The following is a 22,369-nucleotide window of genomic DNA, read 5'->3' on the forward strand; positions in this document are numbered from 1 at the left end:
ATGGGGGACTTTTGGGATAGCATTGGAAATGTAATTGAGGAAAATATGTAATAAAAATATTAAAAATTTTTAAAAAAGAAGAGTTATGTAACTTTAAAAAAAAATTAGTCTCAGTAAAGTTATAGTTTTGTTTTCATTTAAGTGAGTGGATAAGACCTTCTATAGTGATCCTTGACAGACTTAGTCCCAAGGTCATGATCTGACCTTGATACCTTTCTAGAACTGTGTCAGTTGCTGTGGTGATTGAATGAGGGACAGATGAGAAAGCACCTGACCCGGAACCCGCTGAGCCCTTCCGCTATAAACACAAAATGCTTGCTAGGCCTTCACAGGGGCTTGCTGTGCGTGAGTTTGAAACACACTTTGTCAGACCCGTATCAACCCTATTTCTTCAAAAGTGATGGAAAACAGCGTGTCTATTGGCCTTGTACCTGTGTGAGTTAGCAGATCCCATCACAGCCCAGATAGCTTACATGGTCACGTCACTGGACCTTGGTTTTATGTCACCTTATGTGGAACTTGATCTTTTAATTTTTTTTAACTTTTTATTGATTCTTTGTGAATATCATGCCATGTATCCCGGTCCCACTCATCTTCTGGTCCCTTCATATCAGCCTTTCACTATCTCAACCTCTCCTCAAAATAAAACACACACACACATACACACACACAAAACAAGCAAAAAAGCATAGAAAAACTCTCATTGTGAAAGCTATAGTGTGTCCCACAGTATATCCCTCTGTCCACACATCTTCACTTGCAAAAGTTTAACGCAGTGAACAATTATATTGTATTGCAATGAGTCGTTGGTCTGGTTTGAGGCTTCTGTGGCACCATGAATATTGGATCCTCACTGGGACTCCAAGCTATCCTGTTGATGCCCTGTGTCATGGAGATCCTGCAGCTTTGGACTTGTGGGGCTGGCCCTTTTACACATCTGAACAGTTGGTAGTTGGTACAGATTTTGGAGTGAGCCAACTCAGAGCCCTGAGTCTGAGCCTGAGTGGTAGCTAAGCTGGTCAGCCTGCTGGCTCTCCCTTATCCACACCACCAGGGTGAGCTCTCCAGCACTGTTCCTGCTAGGCCACCAGTGCCTCCATCTACAGGAGGCAGGGTCAGTTCTCCTGCTCTTATGCCCTTGGGGATATATCATCCCCACCCACACCTCCAGAGCCAGCTCCACTGCGCTGCCAGTCAAGCCACGGGGACTACCCCCACCCCCACCCCAAGTGCTGCAGCCTTCAAGGGACTGGGTCAGCTCTCCCACTCATACCCTCAGGACTGGCTCAACGGTGCCTTTACCATCAGGGTCAGCTCCACCGTGTTGTCCAGGAGAAACTCAGGGCTCACTCTCCCAAGTGCGGCAGACAGTGAGAGTGTAGGGCTATCTCACCTGCTCTCATGACACCAGAGCCAGGTCTCCCAACTGCCACAGGTGAGAGGAGGCATAATGCCTGCACCCACGCCAGCTCTCCCATGCTCTCGGCCTCGGGGCTGGCTGGCTTGAGCCCCTACCATCAGGATCAGCTCTGCTGTGCTGTCCAAGTGAGGTACAGGATCCGTTCTCCCAAGTGCTGCAGCTGGTGAGGGGCAAGGCTAGCTCTCCCGAGCTCAGGACCCCGTGGGCAGCTTTCGTGACTGCCGGAGGTGGGGAAGGGGGTGGGAATCCATCTTACTTGGAGTTCTAACTGCAGTCATGCATGCACAAGGTTCCTCGACATCCTGTCAGTGAACTTGACTTATTTTAGCTCTTCTTTCTTTGTGCGTGTCTCTCCACGCTCTGCTGCCTGTGTTTGCATTGTGTGTGTTTATATGATCACTGGGAATACAGCACAGAACCTGAGCATTCTGCCACCCTCCTTTTACTAAACAGTTGTATAAGTTTGCACTCCTCAAGTCCGGTTCTTTGAGAGTGCACCAAACAGCCTTTGTTTTGGGAAGAGGCAAGGGATCACGGTGCAAAAAAAAAAAAAAAAAAAAGCCAACTCGTTTCCTGTCTATGCAGAACTTAAAAACAGCCAGGCTTTATCCTGCGTGTAGTTCAGCTTTGGGGTCTTTCCCACAGCTCTTTTCAGACCTACTTGGCCAAAGGAAGCACTGTTCATCCCCTGGTGCTCAGAGGAGAGCGGCAGAAGCATTCGCTTCTGAAAACTGTGTTTTAAAGAACAAGCACAGATTTGGCTCTCACATGCCACCACTTTATAAGCTGGGGTCTCTTTACAATGGCAGAAGGAAGCTACCTCGCTTCTCAGTGTTCTCACTGTCTGTAATATATTATACTAGGTTCTCACTGAGCTGAATATATTAATATATAGTGGTTTTTTAAACCATCTCTTTCACTTTTTATATTTTATATTTTAAGTCAAAGCATTCCTATCATCATGAGCGAGCCAAATAGAAAGTTTAAGTCTCTTGTATGTCATCTGATGAGTCAAACCATCTAGAGAGTTTTCGGGCCTCCTGCTGGCTCCAGCTTCATGACGGTCTTCCTGCCCCTGCAAAGGTTAAGACACTTAAGGAGGGAAAGGGTTTTTGCCTATACCTAGGCCGATTGTTCTTAGGCACAGCGGGTGCACAGAACAGTGTGTACTGATCAGAACCACAGTGGATTATAGCTACAGAGAGAAAAGCTAAGCTTGGACCCCGAGGCCATCAACAAGCGCCGCATTCTCCCTCCCTCATGCTGTGAGGTTTTCCTCTCTGTAAAGTCAAATCAGATTGGAGATCAAGATTCCTTCCGTGGACTGCTGCTTGGCCTAAAGGTGGCGCTAGCTGTGTGGGTGGGGCTGAGAGACAGCTGTGTGTGCCCTGCTTCTGCCTTCTGTTTGTTATTCAGGTTTTGTTTTGAGACAGTGTCTGGGTATGTGACCCAGGTTGCCTTCAAACACAGTGTCTAGGCCAAGATTGCCCTTGAACTTGAAACCCTTCTACAAAGCTCTAGAGTCACTGGCATTTGCCACCATGCCCAGCTGCCACCTGTCATTAACTCCCTTCTGTAAGAGCGATACTTACAGACTATAGGGTACCAAAACATGAATGCCATCAGTGCTCCCCGCCGAGTGCAGAGGTGCTCCCTATTTTACTAAAGGGAGGGGGTAAACTACTAGAAAAATTAAAATCCTAAAAAGATGGCGTACCTGGGGCTGCAAAGCCATCAGGCAGAAGAATGAGTGGATAAGGAAAATTAGTTGGTTACTTGAAAAAAAAAAAAAAAACAGGATTACAGGACAGAATGTTTTGTCGCCATGCCTGTCACCTCAGAACCTGTTTCTCTGAGGTCTCTCCAGAGGCCCCACGTGATGCTCTCTGCCCTCACCCTTCCCTCTTCTCCAGCTGCTCTCCCAGCATGGTTTTGGGCACAGGGACCTTCCTGAGCTCACAGCACACAGCAGGCAGGCTTCCACCTCAGAGCCTTTGCTAAGCAGCACCTGCTGTGTGGAGCAGCCCTTCTTCTGCACGTCTCTGCCAACAACCCCATCCAAGCCCAGTCTGTTCCCATCATGCTCTCCCAGTGTGGTCTCCTGGCCACCTGTACCCATTCTGGAGTCTTCCTGCTCCTGTACTGGTTGCCTCCCTACACACAACTCGGTTTGTTCATTCATTATACTCTTGCTTCTCTTTCATACACTCCCGGTGACCTCCGCCTCCCCTGTGCAGATGTTAGAACAACAGAGGCCCTTGGTGTTTTATTCCCTGGTATATGTCCAGCCTGCCTCATACAGGACATCTATAAATACTGGTTAGATGGATGGCCAAGGAAGCTAGTCATGCATCACCCTCAATTATCAATAATGCCATTGCTAGTGTCATTCCCTTGGGCTTAAAGATGGAAATACTGAGGCTCTGACCTATGAGTAAACCCGAAGATACACAGCTCACAGTGGCAGATTGAGGAGTCCACCTGAACCTGCCCATGATAGCATCTTGTGTGTCGTAACTTCAGGAAATGATTTAATGAGATAGACCAGTGGCAGACGGCTAACAAGCCAGAGAAATAGGAGGTAGTGGTTGACGGGAATAGATAAGCTGAGATGAACAGCAAAGGGTCCCTCCTCCATTCCCCTTTCTCCCACAATTCCATTTAATGGACATTTGGGGCTTATTATTTTAACAGATAAACCTATGAAGATTAAAATGCTTATTTTTAATGGCATGCATCAATGTTAGTCCTGTGTCTAAAAGTTTCCTGTCACCTACTTTATTATGGCAGTAGTGGTATTGATATGCAGCCTACATTTGGATGTCTACTACCAACAGCACAGCAAGCGCTGGGCCCTGGCATTTGAGCCTGCCAACAGCTGTTTAGGTTCAGAGCAGAACGTGGGTTGCATATGATCTGCATTCTGAACTGCTCAAGTATCATCAGTCGGCGAGCGGGCAGCTCTGGTTGTAAGAAGAATCAGAGATGAGGATACAAGGGGGATGAGCTTGGCATCTGGGGTGCAGAAAGGGAGCAAGGGACATAGAGAAGGGAGTGTGCCAGAGGCTGGGGACGAGGAGGAGGAGGAGCCACGAGGATGAAGGGCTTTCCTGCATTATCACTTGCCATGGAATGTGTAAGTAATGTCAGCAGGAACTGGCATTTGCCTATGTACATGAGCTGAATGTTAGGAGCTGTGCTGATTGCTTCTATAAGTGTGGTAGCCCTTAAGCGCAGTCTGATGAGAGTCAGTGGGAGCCATGGATCATGTCTGTGGTGCTGTTACAGCCTTTTGTCCCCTAAGGTGCATCCAGGCAAAGATGTGCCATCTGGCTCACTGCACAGGGCCCTCCAGGCACACACAGCCCTGATGTTCTATTACCAGGGTTTTTATTATTGTTGTTGTTGTTATAAGACAGCTCCTCTTGAAGAGGGTTCTGGCTTATCCCCCTTCAGATATCTTGATGAGCACAGACTCACTGGAGATGTATGGTTTTCTAAAAAAGCATACAATCCCAATTTAAAGAAAACAACACACAGGTCCCCCTATGTGTAACAAGCAAGCTAAACTCATGTGACCTTTCAAGGGAAGCTCTCTATGGCCAAGGCATTAAGAATGGAATCTGCACTATTGCACATATAAAAGGAGAACTACCATCTCCTGCAATGTAGAGCTCTGGGGTCAAGTGATAACTTGAGGAGTTCAAAGCCAGCCTGGGCTACATAGATGTTCTTGTCTCAAATAAAAAGAAATTACAGTGGGATATAAATGAGTGTTAACAGCACACACTTGTAACCCTGGTATTTGAGAAATGATGGTAGGATGGTCAGAAATTCAAAAAGTTACACACAAATCCGGCAACACACAAATCCAGAAAAGCAAAACATGGGTATTTACTTGTATTCGTAATTCTTTGTGTGACTGTGACCCAAATGCTTGACAGAAATGCCTTAATGAAAGATGGGGTTATTTGGCATGCAGATTCAGAGGGGTCACCCCCATGGTCATTGACCCCACTCTTTTGAACAGACCATCATGGTTGCAGAAACAGGTGGTAACGATGCTGCCTCGCTTCATAAATGCTGGGAACCTCATGAGGGCTACTGCAAGGGCCCAGAGCAGGATATAGCCTCAAAGGATGCATCCTCAGAGACCTGCCCCAGTACCGAGAGAGCCCCTACCTCCTACCTTTCATGCACACACACACACACACACACACACACACCCCTAATGTCATCATACCAAGGGATTCATAAACTCAGCAAGTCAGAACTTTCACGGTCTAAGTGCACTCTCAAGAGATGTCCCCAAATGTGAGCTTTACTAATTTGATTGGCATTTCTCAATCAAGTTTATAATTAAGGCTGTTAACACTTGGTCTCTGTATTTTTGCTGTTCTTTTGGTTTGAAGAAGAAAAATGCTCATCTGATTCTATTTTGTTAAGGCACATATCAAAAGGGAGGTGTGTGTGTGTGTGTGTGTGTGTGTGTGTGTGTGTGTGTGTGTATGTGTGTATGTGTGTGTGAGAGAGAGAGAGAGAGAGAGAGAGAGGTGAGCTCACAGCAGAACTGTGAGTTAAGCAGTATTTATTTACATCTTCCTGACTGCTCTGATGAACTACTAGTCAGAAGCTGTTTCTCTCTAAGACACCAATGACGCAAAGAAAAACATTGGTTCCAAGAAAACAAAACCACTCTAACTAAATTAAAGAAAGATTGACGATGAGCCCAAGAGTGGATACCACAGAGGCATTTGGAAGCAGGAATGCAACGTGGGTTGATAATGAAATCGGAGGTGGTTTGGGAAAGTCAGCACCAGAGCACACAGCCTCTGCCATCTGCTTTTCTCTCCACTCTCTAGCCTCTATCCCTGTCATGCGTCTCACCCTCCCTAGTTCTCTTTCAACCCTTCCCTCCTCCTCTCATCTTTTCAGATACCTTGCTTCACTCTTAGGGGACCAATATGGCCTGGTTTTACCTGTCTTTTCAATTAAGTATCTGCCATTGTCTAGCTAAAAAATCTCTGCACTGAAGATTAGCTTCTGAAGGACAAGGCTGATTAGCTCCTGGTCACTGGGCAGTGATAGGATGTTCCAATCAGTCGTGACCTGAATTAGAGGTGGAAGTTTCTTAAGCCTGCCCCACCTGGGTGTGACACAGTCTTTAACTCTTTACGGCCCATCTAGCTTATAGTCGCTTGCTATTTGCTGAGTTTTAGCTTTGAGCTATTTGGAAATCGATTTGCTCTTCTAATCTAATGACTTAGAAATCGGGATTCCCAAACCTAGGTATGTTGTGGATATATTGGGGGTGTTCTGGGGTTGGGGGGAAAGAAGAGAGAATTCATTTTCTTTTCATCAGAGCAGAAAAAGTGGAGAAAGGGCTTTTTTTTTTTTTTTTTTTTTTTTTTTTTTTTGGCTTTATCTTCTTAAAGCTCAACCTCTTCCCACACTGAGAAGGGAAAAGTAGCAGTGGACTCGAATACGTGAGAGGGAAAGCATTCCTAACCCCATGCTTTAACCCACAGCACCTAATGAGTTTGCAAGCCTCTGCACTGACTAAATGGCTTTTCCTGCCTTGGCTGCCTAGCCTTCAGCTATCAGCTGATCCAGGAGCGCATCAGTTCAGACAACATAAGCATATAGGGGCCGAGGCTCCACGTGCCTGTGTCTCGGCTTCTGACTGGCTACTATCAGCTTGTCTGTCATGGCTGGGATTGAGGTAGAAGAGTGGAAACAGATGCAAAAGGGCTTTCTCCAAGTCCTACATCGGTTGACAAATATTGACAAACATCCCATTCACCAAAGTAACCTCTGCTGCCAAATTGAGAAACAAAGACCAAGGAAAAGGATTCCATACATGCATTGAGAATTCCACAGTCACTCAGCAAGGAGCTTGGAGACAGGGAAAGGGGGAAATAAGGGATGTTGAGACAATCCACCTGCTATATCACCACCTTAACTCACAGGTTTGAACAGCAGCTGCCTATGTATCCCCAGCCTTCACTAGGGAGACTGAGATACAACTGTCCTGATAGGAATTCCTAAAACAAAACAATGAACTACTAACGTTAGATTGTTGAGGTTCTTTCCAAAACCAATAAATAAATAAATTGCAATTTATATATAAACCTGCAAGTAAATGACTACACACACACTAGCAAGAACATAGCACTGAGATATAAAAAGAATTGAATTCTCTTCCTTCTTCCCCCCAGTATACCCCTCAACATACCCATAACATACCTAGGTTTGGGACATCCTGCTCCCTAAGTCACTATATTAGAATAGATTTCTGAACGGCTCAAAGCTAAAGTTATGCTAATAATCAATGACTATACACCAGGATGGTCCTAAAGAGCTAAAGATTATGTCACTTGGACCCAGGTCGGGCAGGCTTATGAACTTCATGCCTTTTCTTGGAATCCTGGGGCAATACAATGTTAGGAACAGATGAGATTCGGACATCATCTAATTTAGTGTTTCTCAACATTTAATCAGCCATATTCTGTTTTGTAACCTCTATTCTGTTCCTTGTAATCTTTCAACTGAATCAAGTTTTAAAACTCAATTTACTTTAAAAAAAAAATATATGTCATGGCCTAAATTGAAAATTACTATGGTTTGGTGTAAATAGAAGACAGTCACAAAAGAAACAAAAGGCAAACACAGCACTGTTATGAAGTTCTTGGCAGGTGCGTAAGTCTGTCTCAACTTTACTGGAAAGTGGGGTTTCTGAGGGAGGAGTTGAGCAAACATTATCCTCTAACTGACTGTGTCTTCCTGCTGAAGTCAGGAACAAGTGAGCAACCCTTGCAAAGGTCATTTTCTTACGCTCTGACTCAATACTATCCAATGCTCTGTTCCCATGTCCTAAAATCAGCACAGACTCCCTCATTGGTAGCTCTACCCACCTGGGGAAAATCAACAGTCTAACTCTCTTTTCTCTTAGATGCAGGACTTAAGGCATCCTGCCAATTTCTAATGGCTGCCTTTGAGCCACGTCATGAGACATCAGTCCATCTCTAGCAGCTGAGCTAAGGACTTGGGAAAGAAGGAATAAAACAGGAACTAGCTGGTGGTGCCTCTGTACAGAATCCGATCTGACCTGGTTTACAATTACCTTTGTAATTCCTGTCCTTGACTACATGGGACACTGTCACCCACGGCAAGCAATGGAAAATTCTACAAGCTTCCACAAGTGACAGCTCCCATCGAGATCTATCACAACTGAAGAACTTTAGATAAGGAAAATTCTAAAAAGAGTTAGGCATACAAAGAGACATCTCTAGTCGTTTTGTACTGAAGGGAGTTACATTATGAGAAAGAATGGAGGGCATTTCTCTGAGAGTTAGCCCTCAGATTGGGTGCCAGGTGGCATTCATGGTATTCTAGGTCTTTTGGGTCTTTTTGGTAAGCCTCTTTGTCCTATTGTCTTTTCAAGGTGGATTATTATTATTATTATCTTTTTTTTTTACAGTCCAGATTTTATTCCCTTCCAGGTCCACCCTCTGACTGTTCCACATTCCATACCTCCTCCTGGCCCCTGTCACCACGAGGATGTCCCCATCCCACCCCCCACAGCATCAGACCTCTAAATTCCCTGGGGCCTCTAGTCTCTTGAGGGTTAGGTCCATCTTCTCTGACTGAACCCAGACCCGGAAGTCCTCTGCTGTATATGTGTTGGGGGCCTCATATCAGCTGGTGTATGCTGCCTGGTTGGTGGTCCAGTGTCTGACAGATCTCAGGAATCCAGGTTAATTGAGACTGTTGGTCCTCCTACAGGGTCTCCCTCCTCCTCAACTTCCAACCTCTCCCTAATTCAACCACAGGGGTCAGCTGCTTCTGTCCATTGGTTGAGTGCACATATCTGCATCTGACTCTTTCAGCTGCTTGTTGGGTCTTACAGAGGGCAGTCACAACAGGCCCCTTTTTGTGAGTGTTCCATACCCTCAGTAATAGTGTCAGGCCTTGGGGCATCCCCTTGAACTGGATCTCTCTTTGGGTCTGTCGCTGGACCTTCTTTTCCTCAGGCTCTTCTCCATTTCCATCCCTGCAGTTCTTCTAGACAGGAACAATTATGGGTCAAGAGTTTTGACTGTGGGATGGCAACCCCATCTCTCACTTGATGCCTGTCTTTCTGCTGCAGATGGGCTCTACAAGTTCCCTCTCCCCACTGTAGGGCATTTCATCTAGGGTCCCTCCCTTTGAGTCGCTCCCCTCCGAGGTCTCTGGTACATTTTGGAGGGTACCCCCAACCCACTACTTCCCGAGGTTGCCTGTTTCCATTCTTTCTGCTGGCCCTCAGGGCTTCAGTCCTTTTCCCTCACCCAATACCAGATCATGTTCCCCTTTCCTCTGCCCCATCCTCTTTCCCTCCTAATTCCCTCACTTCCTTCCCCCTTATGGTTGCTTTCTTCTCCCTCCCAAGTAGGACTGAGGTGTCCTCACTTGGGCCCTTCAGCTTGTTGACTTTTTGAGTTCTGTGGACTGTATCTTGGGTATTCTGTACATTGGGGGCGGGGGGTAGGGGGGGCGCTAATTCCACTTATTAATGAGTACATACCATGCACGTCCTTTTGGGTCCGAGTTACCTCATTTGGGATGATACTTTCTAGTTCCATCCATTTGCCTGCAAAACTCAGGATGTCCTCATTTTTAATAGCTGAGTAGAATTCCATTGTGTAAATGAAACACATTTTCTGTATCCATTCTTCTGTCATGGGACATCTCGGTTGTTTCCAGCTTAGGCTATCACAAATAAGGCCACTATGACCATAGTAGAACACATGCCCTTGTGGAGTGGGGGTGCATCTTTTGGGTATATTTCCAAGAGTGGTATTGCTGGGTCTTCATGTAGATCTATTTCCAATTTTCTGAGGAAGATTGATTTCCGGAGTGGTTGTACCAGTTTACAATTCCACCAGCAATGGAGGAGTGTTGCTCTTTCTCCACATCCTTGCCAACATGTGTTGTCACCTGAGGTTTTGATCTTAGCCATTCTGATTGGTGTAAAGTGGAATCTCAGGATTATTGCGAATTGCATTTCTCTGATCACAAAGGACTCTGAACATTTCTTTAAGTGCTTCAGACCAATTTTGCTTATGACTATGGATGCAAAAATACTCAATAAAATTATTACAAACCGAATCCAATAACACATCAAAACCATCATTCACCATGATCAAGTAGGCTTCATCTTGGGAATGCAAGGTTGGTTCAATATATGAAAATCCATTAACATAATTCACTATATAAACAAACTCAAAGGAGAAAAACACATGTTAAAAGTATTGAAGAGATCAGAAATTCAAAGCCCATACCTATACATAATAAAAGCAATTTACTACAAACCAAGAGCCAATATCAAATTAAATGGAGAGATACTTGAAGCAATCCCACTAAAATCAGGGATAAGACAAGGATGTCCACTCTCCCCATTATCAATTCAATATAGTACTCGAAGTGCTAGCTAGAACAATAAGACAACAGAAAGAGATCAAGGGGATACAAATTGGCAAAGAAGAAATAAAGGTATCACAATTTGCAGATGATATGATAGTATACATAAGTGACCCCAAAAATTCTACCAGACAACTTCTCCAGCTGATAAACAACTTCAGCAAAATGACTGGATATAAAATTAACTCAAATAAATCACCAGTCTTCCTTTATACAAATGATAAACAGGCTGAGAAATAAATCAGGGAAACAACTCCCTTCACAATAGCCACAAATAATATAAAATATCTTAGGGTAACTCTAACCAAACAAGTGAAAGATCTATATGAAAATAACTTCAAGTCTCTCAAGAAAGAAACTGAAGAAAGTGGAGAGATCTCCCATGCTCATGGATTGGCAGAATTAACATAGTAAAAATAGCCATCCTATCAAAGGCAATCTACAGATTTAATACAATCCCCATCAAAATCCCAACACAATTCTTCAAATACATGGAAAAAGCAATTCTCAAATCCATCTGGAAAGTCAAAAAAAAAAAAAAAAAAACCCAGAACAGTGAAAACAATCCTTAACAATAAAAGAACAGCTGGGTGAATCATCTCTGACCTCAAGCTCTACTACAGAGCAATAGTGATAAAAACTGTATGTTATTGGGACAGAGACAGACAGGTTGATCAAAGGAATAGAATTGAAGTCCGAGAAATAAAACCACACACTTCCAGGCACTTGATCTTTGACAAAGAAGCCAAAAATATACACTGGAAAAGGGAAGGTATCTCCACTAAATGATGCTGGTCTAACTGGCTGTCTGTATGTTTATCACATGAAAATAGATCCATATTAGTCACCTTGCACAAAGCTCAAGTCCAAATGGATCAAGGACCTCAACATAAAACCAGATATACTCAATCTAAGAGAAGGGAAAGTGGGAAAGAGCCTTGGACTCATTGGCGTAGCGGGAAATTTCCTAAACAGAACTCCAATGGCTCACACTCTAAGATCAAGAAGTGATAAATGGGACTTCATGAAACTGGAAAGCTTCTGTAAGGCAAAGGACATGGTCAATAAGACAAATTGGCAACCTACAGATTAGGAAAAAAAATCTTCACTAACCCCACATCCGATAGAGGGCTAATTTCCAAAATATATAAAGAACTCAAGAAACCACCAAAAAATCAAAAGTGGATTTTTAAAAAGTTATGATGCTTTTTATTATTCACTGCAGGGTGCATGAGTGTGCCGTGGTGTATGTGTGGAGGTCAGAGGACAACTTACAGAAGTTAGTTCTCTTCTACCACATTGAATCCAGGGATGGACCTTGAGTCATCAGGCTTGGCTCTGGGCTCCTTTACCCACTAAGTCACATTGCTAGCCCTCAAGACAGATTTTTTTAGGTGAAAATCATTTCTTCAAAACGTGAAATAGAATTTTAAAAGTCAGATATTTAACTAAGATTTTTTATTCCATTGCCTGTAGTTTGTGAAAAAAAAAAAAACTGTAGGCTTTTTGTTTTTATCAGACATTGTTGAAAGGAATGGACAAACCTCAAGAAATAGCCTCTTTGTCTCATCTTTAAGAATAATGTCAGTCATTTCTAACATCAGTCAGTCTTTAATTGTAAATGTTTCTGATTGAGGGGGGACAATGTGGTATACATATTAAATAAATAAACATTTCCCTTCCCTGCGTATTATAGCAGAAAACAAAAACTGAAAGACAGGTATCTTAACTTCCGGGCTATCAGGCCCGATAGCCCTATTATATGAACTCAATATCTTTGTGCTCTGATCTTTAAAGAGTCCATTTGCCTGTTACTTTGAGCAGTTCAGGCCAGTTACTCGTTTCAATAAAAACAAGAAAAGAATTCAGAGCCCGGCGTGGTGGCGCACGCCTTTAATCCCAGCACTCGGGAGGCAGAGGCAGGCGGATTTCTGAGTTCGAGGCCAGCCTGGTCTACAAAGTGAGCTCCAGGACAGCCAGAGCTATAAAGAGAAACCCTGTCTCGAAAAACCAAAAAAAAAAAAAAAAAAAAAAAAAAAAGAAAAGAAAAAAAAAAGAAAAGAAAAGAATTCAGGTGTCTATCAAATTCCCTCATTTGTCTCTAATTGAGATGTTTCTCTCATCTTTGTGTGGTTCCCTCTTCGGAGACACTAAACAAAGAGACTCTGATCTACCTGGCTTGTATGGATGGCTTCACTGTTCTTCCCAAACTTTTCTGAAACACTGACAATGGTCTTGAAGATTTCTGACCCTCTATCGTGTCAAAATTTTATCAAGATCACACGTCAAGCTCAAGACCTGGCATTTAAGCGTGCAGCCACTGGTCACTAGGAAGAGCACACTGAGAAGGCCACATAAGAAAGAGTGGAGTGTACAAAGGGCAGAGAGCCAAGATATTCATTTCTCCTACATTCATAATTCCATCTTACCAATTTGTAATTACAAATTACATACCAATTTCCATGGCATGCCGCAGAAACTCAGCATGTTTTGAAAAAAGAGAATGACAGGGACTTTACCTCTTAGTCATCGTGCAACCTTGAGAAAGGCATTCCACCGATAAAGCAAGAATGTTTGTTTTTCTTTCTAGTTTTTAAGATAGGGTCCCATTACATAGCCGAGTCTGGCCATGAACTCTCAATGCTCCTGCTCTACCTGCTGAGTGCTGGCATGACAGGTGTGTTTCTTAAAAAGCTGGGAGCAATACCCATGTGAAGTGCCCAGTGGAGGCTGACACAGAGCATCCCTCTCACAGATGCTTATTTCAGGTCTTCTGTCTGCACCTCTGAGGGTCTCGGATAGAGAAAGAAGTGGGGTTAATATTTTCTGAAGAATTGTCTTGGGTTCCTTGGGATTTAGGTCAAGTGTCCACTAAACCTTGTGGACTTGAGGGGGACCCTTAAGAGAGACCCAACCCTTGCACTCCCATTTGATAAAGAGCTAAGAATGGCCCCATGCCTTGTAATAATTACAGCACATTGGCCATACTGTCAAGAGTACTGTCATCTAAAGAAGGATTCCAAAGTAATGTCTTAGCTGAAGGGGAAAGACTGTAAGGATTAATCAGCATTGTCTGCGTGAGTACTGGATGGTGGGAGGGCTGGCTTACTGTGCGGGGTTATACAACAGCATACAGAGTAAGATCTTCTGTTGTTCTGGACAAAGACTTTGGGAGAAAAATCCTATGCTTTCTCCGTCGGTATTTTGCTACCATGACAGCTTTCTGTAACTAGCAGGTTATGGTAGCACTTGGTGAGAACTAGAATTAAATAGGAAAACAACCAGACTGTGACCTGATAGTAAGCATCAGTGTAGCACTTAGAGAGATGCATGGCATTGCATCCTGGTGACTGGTATCACCATGCAGAGAGTAACACCATCTCTCTGTTTAGCACCTGCATGCACCAGATGGTACTCAGTTCTTCAGTTTGGTGAACAAGAGAGACAAAAATTCTGCTCTCTGGGCTTACATTCTAGGAAGGATGCCGTTGGCCCTTTATTTCAGATTAGGTCCTCCCTATTTCAGTCCTGGGAATTAAACCCAATATCCTATTCATGCTAGGCAAGTACTCTTACTTACTGGAAAGGTGGGGGTCGGGGGCAGTTTCAACCATTGGAACGCTCTTTCACAATGTGTGGCCATAGATTTTTTTTTTCATTGCCCACATAATCTGGCCAGATTGTGACTAGCCTATCAGTGTGTTCCAACGCCCAATTGTCCATTACTACCTATGAATGCATCATTAGCAGAACAGGCATTTGCAGTTCCTTCCGTGTGGTGTGTCAGTGTGACCCACATACACAAAGCACAGGGATCCCTTTAAAGCTGGCTGTAACTGTGCAGATGCAGCAGTTATTGCCAAATTTCCCTTCTGTGCCCACATCTGCTGCCACTCCTAGAACACACTTTCTTTGCTCCAAGGGTTGCTGGCTATGTATACATATCTGGCCTGTTTGTCAGACTTGTATACCCCCCCCCCCAATTTTTGTAAATAGTCCATATTTCCCACTTCAGAGGCCACAGTTAGACAAAAGTTCAGCCTTATCAGAGAAGACCCTTTAAGTTGTGCCCTACTTTGGGGAAGAAGGAAAATAGCTGAATCCTAAAACTGCTTTGACTCCTAAAACTTAAGACACCAACTCAGGGCCAGGCATACTGGTGGATGCCTTTAATCCCAGAGAGAGGCAGGTTGATCTCTGTAAGTTGGAGGGCATCCTGGTCTATAAAGTGAGTCCAGGACATCCAGAGCTTTTTCCACAGAGAAACCCTGTCTTGGGAAAAAGATGACTTAGCCTGAGCTTGGGGTCAGATGCTATATAACTGGGTACCACTTCCAACCTTCTTGTATATACATCCAAGGTTCTAAATATGAACATTTTGTTTTACTGACTGTGGATGTGAATGAGGGAGTTGATGGTAATTATATCACCTGGTACCCCCTCTATCTCTACTCCCACCAAGGTTTAATACACAAGTCTCCTCCCATCTCAGCCTCCCTGGTATTAGAATTACAGGTATGCACCACCATCCCTACCTACAGTCAAGAGTCTTCATTGCAAGTGATAATGACCCAATTAAAGCTGACTTTGGAAAAATAGGCTTGTATGGTTCATGTAACTGGAGAGGGCTGGTTTCCTGCATGTCTCAGTTGGTCATAAATTTTATTTCTCCATAATATCCCTCTCATCCAGGCCCTTTCTACTTGACAGCCTTACATTTTGTTGTAACTAGGGGATGAGGGAAGCTGAGTGAGTTCACATGGGTAGACAGAATGCTCTTATTCAAGGAAAGGACAATGGATATGAAGGAGCTAGACTCTGCAAACATCTACAGGGACTCTATTGACTGTCATTGACAAAGACAGAGAGGACAGCATGCCACTTGATATAACACTGGTAGTGACTAATTCATGTTTGTTAAAGTATTGGTAGAGAAAAAGACCCAAATGCGAATCAAGAAAAGTGAGAAAGGGGGTGATACAGTGATAGCAGCTAGTCCCCATATCCATAAACCTCCATTCATGTCATGTGATGTCTTGGTGCACAGCCCTGAGGACATCCCTAGCAACAACTTGCTAGTATCATAAGACCATTGCAATAACTTACCCTCCTTCCTAATAACTGTTGCTTGTCAAGTCTGGAAGACACCCTGTTCATCTTCATTAGTGGCAGACATCTGTGTGTCTGAGTTATCATACTTTCTAGTGCCGACAAATACCCAGAATGAGGGTGTCATTAGAAGCCCTCATAGAGCAATCCTTTGCACTAACTGCTGCCCATAATGCTCACAGCTTCTTTGCTGATATTGCCAAATAAAGGCCGCCTCTTAATGATTCACTTTTATTATCATTATCACTGTCACAAGGAACATCTAAGTCATTTCGGCCGCACTTGCTATGGAATCTAGAACAGCTATTCTCACCATGTGAGTCGAGACCCCTTTGGGGGTGCCGCATATCAGACATTCTGCCTATCAGAAATTTACATTATGATTCATAACAGTAGCAAGATTACAGTTACGGAGTAGCAATGAAATAATCTTATGGTTGGGGAGTCACCACAGCATGAGGAACTGTATTAAAGGGTCACAGCAGTAAGATGGTTGAGAACCGCTGATCTAGATGATGTTCCTCAGACTGGCCTGACACCTAGACCATCTGACTAAACCAAGCTAAGACCAAGAGCACAGATGCTCAAGGAAGCATCTTTTGTTTACTCAGTCAACAAATGCCTACTGTTTTCACGTGCATGCAAATGTGCTGAGCCAAGAGGAGGGTAACCTTGGAGAATGATGCTCCATTGGGAATCTCATGTATGGTACAGACAAGTAGCTGGGCAGTGGCAGGGATGTGAGAGTCCCAAGACAAACAACAGGAGTGTCGGGAGCATAAGGATATGACCAGCCCCATTCCAGCGGGGAGTGGGGGGCCGTGGTTAGAAAGTAGACTGCTAGGCATGCGTGGAAGAGAAGACACACACCCTAGGTCAAGCTTGAGAGTGGGACTAGGTTGACCACCAGTCTAATGGAAGCAACAGAAACAATGTGGCTCAGAATCAGGAAGCAAAAGGGAGACTGGCCTCTAAGAACTACAAGAAACTTGGTCCAGGTTGTGTCCATAGGGAGAAGTAAGAAGGGGCAGCCCTGGAGAGCCACCTGTAGAGTTTAAACATCACCTGTCAGTGCATTTCCTTCCAAGACCATCTTACAAGGCTGTCTTGGATGGTCAGTAATACCCAGTTACGTCAGGAGCAAGATACAGCCCATTCCCACATCCACTTATCTGCCATACAGAGACAAAGAGCGTGCCCTGGTCATCTAATCCTGGCCATAAAATCAGGGACTTGCTAGCCCACTGCTAGTAAAACCCTTGATGGCTGCAAAGGTATGTTTTACATTTAAAAAAAAAAAATCATGTGGATTTTGCAACCTAATTAAAAGCTCAATTACTCAACCACGGGACCAACTGACAAGGAACAATGAAAACACTGTACCGACAACATCATGGGTCTTCTGGTTCAATGGGTCTTGGTGAGAGCTGGATGTTAGTAGTATTTCAGGCTGCTGGGTGCGAACTTCTGCAGAGTACAGTGCCAGGCAGAAGGGGTTCTGGAGAAAAGCAGGTTCCCTTGCTGTCCTGCTCAAACTTTGTAGACCATGGGTCCTCATGCAAACCCTCCTGCGAGATTCTCAGCAGCACCCTATGGGAAGGGCTGGGCTCTCTTGAGACGCTCTTACCCACTGCTAGAAGACAGACATAAAGTCACCCTGTTCAAAGGCCAATGTAAAGCAGCTGGAAAGGAAGGGCTAGCTCACCTACTGCTTGCTCCTACCTACAAGCAACATCTAGCTCTGTAATGATTAGAATGAGACTGGTCCCTATAGCCTCATATATTGAATGTTTGGTTCCCAGATGGTGGAACTGTTTAGAAAAGTGTAGCAAGTGTGGCCTTCTTTGAGTAGTAGATGTGGCCACGTTGGAGGAGGTATGTCACTGGAGGGTGGGCTTTGACGTTTCAAAAGTCAACACTAGGCCCAGTCTCACTCCTCTCCCTGCCTGCTGCCTGTGAATCAGATATAAGCTCTCAGCTACTGCTCCAGCATCATGCCTGCCTGCCTGTTGCTATGCTCCCCACCATGATGGTCATGAACAAACCCTGTGAAACTTGTAAGCAAGCCCCTAATTAATTTTTTTTAATGTTGCCTTGATCACTGTGTCTCTTCATAGCAATAGAATGGTAACAAAGACAGGCTCTGTGAGCCACACTGTGCAGGGCTCTTGTTATCCAGGACTCCTCCCAACCCCTTTCATTTACCTGGAAACTCCAAGCTGGCCTCATTAGCATATTACTTCTGCTCACTCAACCCCACACAGCACCTTCCTTCTCCCTCCCACCTCCACTTCTCCCCGAACACCCCTGCCTTTGCCATTCACTGGAGTTAGGTTTTCCGTTGTGTTCCTGAAATGCACATATTTGGAATGAAAATGTGGTTGGCTTGTTTTTCATAGACAAGTAGCTGTGGCCTCTGTGGTCCATCCCTGTTACTCCATTCCCCTTTATCCTCTCATCCATCAGGGACACCGAGTGACAAGCTCTCCGGGTGCTTCTCAGGGTGCTGCCTGGCACTGTTCCTTCTGTACTGAGACAGCAAATCATTGGCCAAGGCTGTGGCTTGTTTCTCACAACAATTAACAGTTGCCCTGCTGTTAATTTCCAATCAATAGCCTGCCATGCTTGGCTCCAAGCTGTCGGCTGGAGGCCTCTACAGCACATTTTGAAAGTAACTTGCCAGGAGGTAGGACTTTGGCTCTGGCTCCTCCAAAAGCCCCCACCAAACATTTTAGGAACACCAAATTCCCTCTCACCACTACCAGGGGTTGAGGGACTGAGGGACCAGGCAGGTGGCTCTAGACACCTCTTTGAGTCTGATGACAGATTGGGGACACAGGTGAAACTGCCTCTCCTCAAGAGTGGTGGCCCTTTGAATATTCATGAAGATCTCATTTTCCTATTTTGGCTTTTTTGAAATGTTTTGCTGTTTGAGGTGGCTGTATTTTTCTTCCATTTAAACCCCTCATTTAAATGTCTCTTGCTCTTTTTTTTTTCTTTTTAATTTAAATCAAATAGCCATGGTTTCTCATTTTTTACCTGTGTCACTTCCTCTAGCTCCCTGTGGACAGAATGAGACCCGAGAGGATGGCAAGACAATCCAGCTGCCCCCATGCAAGACAGGAGCATGGATTGTCCCGGCCATCATGGCCTGCTACCTCTTGGTGGCGAACATCCTTCTGGTCAACCTCCTTATTGCTGTCTTCAAGTGAGTGGCCACTCCTTAAGGCGTATGGGAGGATGGATGGGCAGCAGGCGGAGGGAGCCAATACTTCAAAAAGTCAATACTTGTTTGTCATGTGACTCTCCGGTCTGTTTCAGCAATACATTTTTTGAGGTCAAGTCGATATCCAACCAAGTATGGAAATTTCAGAGGTACCAGCTCATCATGACTTTCCACGAAAGGCCGGTTCTGCCCCCACCGCTCATCATCTTCAGTCACATGACCATGATCTTCCAGCATGTGTGCTGCCGGTGGAGAAAGCATGAGAGTGACCAAGACGAAAGGGACTACGGCCTGAGTGAGCTGCAAGCCGGCGCCTGCAGCCGGAAGTTCCCAGCAATTCCCATAGGCAGTCAGGCAGGATCCACGCCTTTCTTGGTTCTCCTGCCTCATGCATATTTTAGGGGATGGGACAGGGACCTGCATGATGAGATACAGAATTAAAGGAAGACAGTATAGCATGAGCTGAAGACAGAGTTCTTAACCACATCTAGTTAAGAGAAAAAGCCTTCTCCAACAGTGCTGGCTCCACCTTCACCCACACTTCTTCAAAATCAGCCACATTAATACACACCAAGTACTAAATTAGATATAATTCTTTAAACAGTGTATCCTGAGTTTTAACCTTCCATGCTCATTTCTGGAACTATCGCTATTCCAGATCTTCAATGTTTTCTAAGCCCTTAGCACTGTACCTATAGGATTTTATTTTATTTTTTATTTATTATTTTTAAGAGAATGAAACTTGCTTTCAAAGCACAGAACAGTGGCCTCTCCACCACCCACCACCCACCTTCTAGCCTGGTGGGAAGTTTGGCTGACACCGTGCTGGAACAGTTCCTCACTGAGTAAGAAAGTGTGACTCATTGCAGGAGACTTAACATATCCATCTCCACACATTAAGTACCATGGGCTCCTGCAGGCTCCTAAATGCCCCGTGGGCATAAACTCTAGAATTGCTGGAAGTGCAGTGACTTATAGACAATCTACTGTGCCTTTTCCAGATGTGTCAAGTCTACATCTACATTAAATCCACAAACATGAGCCTGTGAGATGGTGGTCCAGGAATCTACCTCTGGTCCATGGTCCATACACCCATGGCTTAAAACCAGAGTTATTTAGTCAACTGTTTCTCTTAAGCTGAAACTCCTAGTGGTCTCCCTGACTAAGCAATGTCCTAGACATTCAAATCAGACAGCTGGAAAGACCTAGAAATTCTATTGTCATTTCCTTCTGAAACACAAGTTTAGGCCAACAGAAAGCTGGGGTGCCATGATATTTTGTTCTCAAATCATGTCAGCCTGGTCAAGTCCTGGGCAAGGAAGACTGTCTTGATTGCTACCTTACAAGAATATTGTGCTGGGGGTCAACTTGGGGCTCCAAGACAATTTCAAAAAAGCATAAGCATTAGTGGTAGAAAACTTGGCTTAGCTAGAGAGTACAAGATGACTGGAAATACAGTGCAGGACGGAGGGCTGTGGGATTAATTTTTTTATCATCATCACAACCAAATACCTAACAAAAGAAACTTAAAGAAGGAGAGATAGTGTTCATAGTTCATGGTTTACAGAGACTCTGTTTATTATGGCAAGGAAGGCCTTGGAAATGACAGGTCTCCATAGCAGTAGGATTATAAGGAGCTGGCTAGCCAGTTCCTCCTACCTCCAGGCTATGAACTTTAAAGACTCATCCACAGTAACCCAGACAGACCTCACATATCCTAATACAGCACTGCCATCTCTCTGAGGACCAGTTACTCAAATGCATAAGCCTGAAGGAAGGGGATTTTTGTGTTCAAATTACAACAGAGGTCATCCAGAGACCTATTTCTACTTCAGAGCCCATTTCATAGGTCTAAGGTCTAAGAAGTCCCACCAACCTCATCTATATGATTTGCTTTTGTTGTGCCCTGTTTATGTGGCAGGGTCTTACTTTATAGCCCTGGCTAGGTTGGAACTCACTATATAAATCAGGCTGGCACCATCCTAGCAATTCCCTACATCTACTTCCCAGGTGCTGGGATTAAAGGCATGTGGTACCACACTCAACCATAGACACTGTTTTCTTATTTTAAGCCAGAGTAGTATTAGATGCATCACAGGTCTCTGCCCATGTGGCAGGTGACACAGTTCCCAGAGAGTTCCTTCTCACAGGGAAGATCTTGAAAATTTGACAGGATATGCAGAGTGAAGAGCAGAGAGGAAAGCCCTGCATATATCCACCCATCAGGGAAGAATGAAGATCTCCCTTTCAGCCTCTAGCTGTCATTAAAAGATCCCAGAGCATTTCCAGGTTCTTGCTGAGCCTAAGAGTAAACTTTGAGATATATGGTGAAATCTGACATGGTAATAGATTTTTCTTAAAGAATATTTTATTCTTTTAAAAAGAGCAGCATAGGACTAGGAGTTTGGCTCAGTCTGTAAAGTGATTTTTATACAAGCATGAGGTCCTGATTCTAGATGCAGAGCATCCACAAAAATGCCAAGCAGAGAGATAGCAACAGTGTTTGAAACACACACACACATACACACATACACACACACACACCATACTCCTGTGTGCTCACGCATCCATGCATGCACATACTCACAAATATCAAAGAAGTCTAAGGAGGCACTTGTGAATATTAGGACCACTCCTTTAGATCTTAGAAACATCCCTAGCAGAGGGCAGCATGAATCCTTGGCATCAGGGAGGGAGTCTATACATGGTCTCTCTTCTTCTTGACTCTAAATTTCATGACCACATCTCAGGCATCCCTCAGAGTCTGCCATATTTGAAAAGTGCAGTCTGACTGTTCTGGTCTGGTGTTTTCTATATTCTCTGTGGCTTTTACAGTCATGTTTTATAGCCCCTAGCAAGTTCTAATTGATGTTTCTAGGCAAGCAAGAATGATCTAAAACAAAGCCCCCAAAGAGCTGAGACTCTGCCCTCCTAACACTTGAGCCAATCCCTGCAGCATCTCAAGGGCCCAGGATGAGAAAGACTTCCTAATTTGGGAAATTTCCAAAGCAACTCTCTTTCTCACACCCTGTTCTATAAACCATTCAAAGGCTCACAATTCCACCAGCCTTCTCTGGCTGTCACACAGATGGGTATGTTTACCTTTTATTAGCAGAAAACCAGAATAACAATAGCACAGATAAAGGAGACTT

At 44.3% G+C, this 22,369-nt stretch overlaps 1 protein-coding gene across 38 annotated transcripts in view; it reads left to right on the forward strand.

The window, feature by feature from the left end:
- The window catches only part of Trpm3 (transient receptor potential cation channel subfamily M member 3), a 533,889-nt gene that overhangs the window by 502,605 nt on the left and 8,915 nt on the right, over nucleotides 1-22,369 (forward strand). For all 38 annotated transcript variants that reach the window (XM_029472394.1, XM_029472404.1, XM_029472405.1 and 35 more), the window contains 2 exons: nucleotides 19,049-19,199; nucleotides 19,313-19,512. In XM_029472394.1, coding sequence (XP_029328254.1) covers nucleotides 19,049-19,199; nucleotides 19,313-19,512 — 351 coding nt within the window. The remainder of the gene's footprint in view (nucleotides 1-19,048; nucleotides 19,200-19,312; nucleotides 19,513-22,369) is intronic.

Source organism: Mus caroli, chromosome 19 (genome assembly GCF_900094665.2).
Source record: "Mus caroli chromosome 19, CAROLI_EIJ_v1.1, whole genome shotgun sequence".
NCBI lineage: Eukaryota > Metazoa > Chordata > Mammalia > Rodentia > Muridae > Mus > Mus caroli.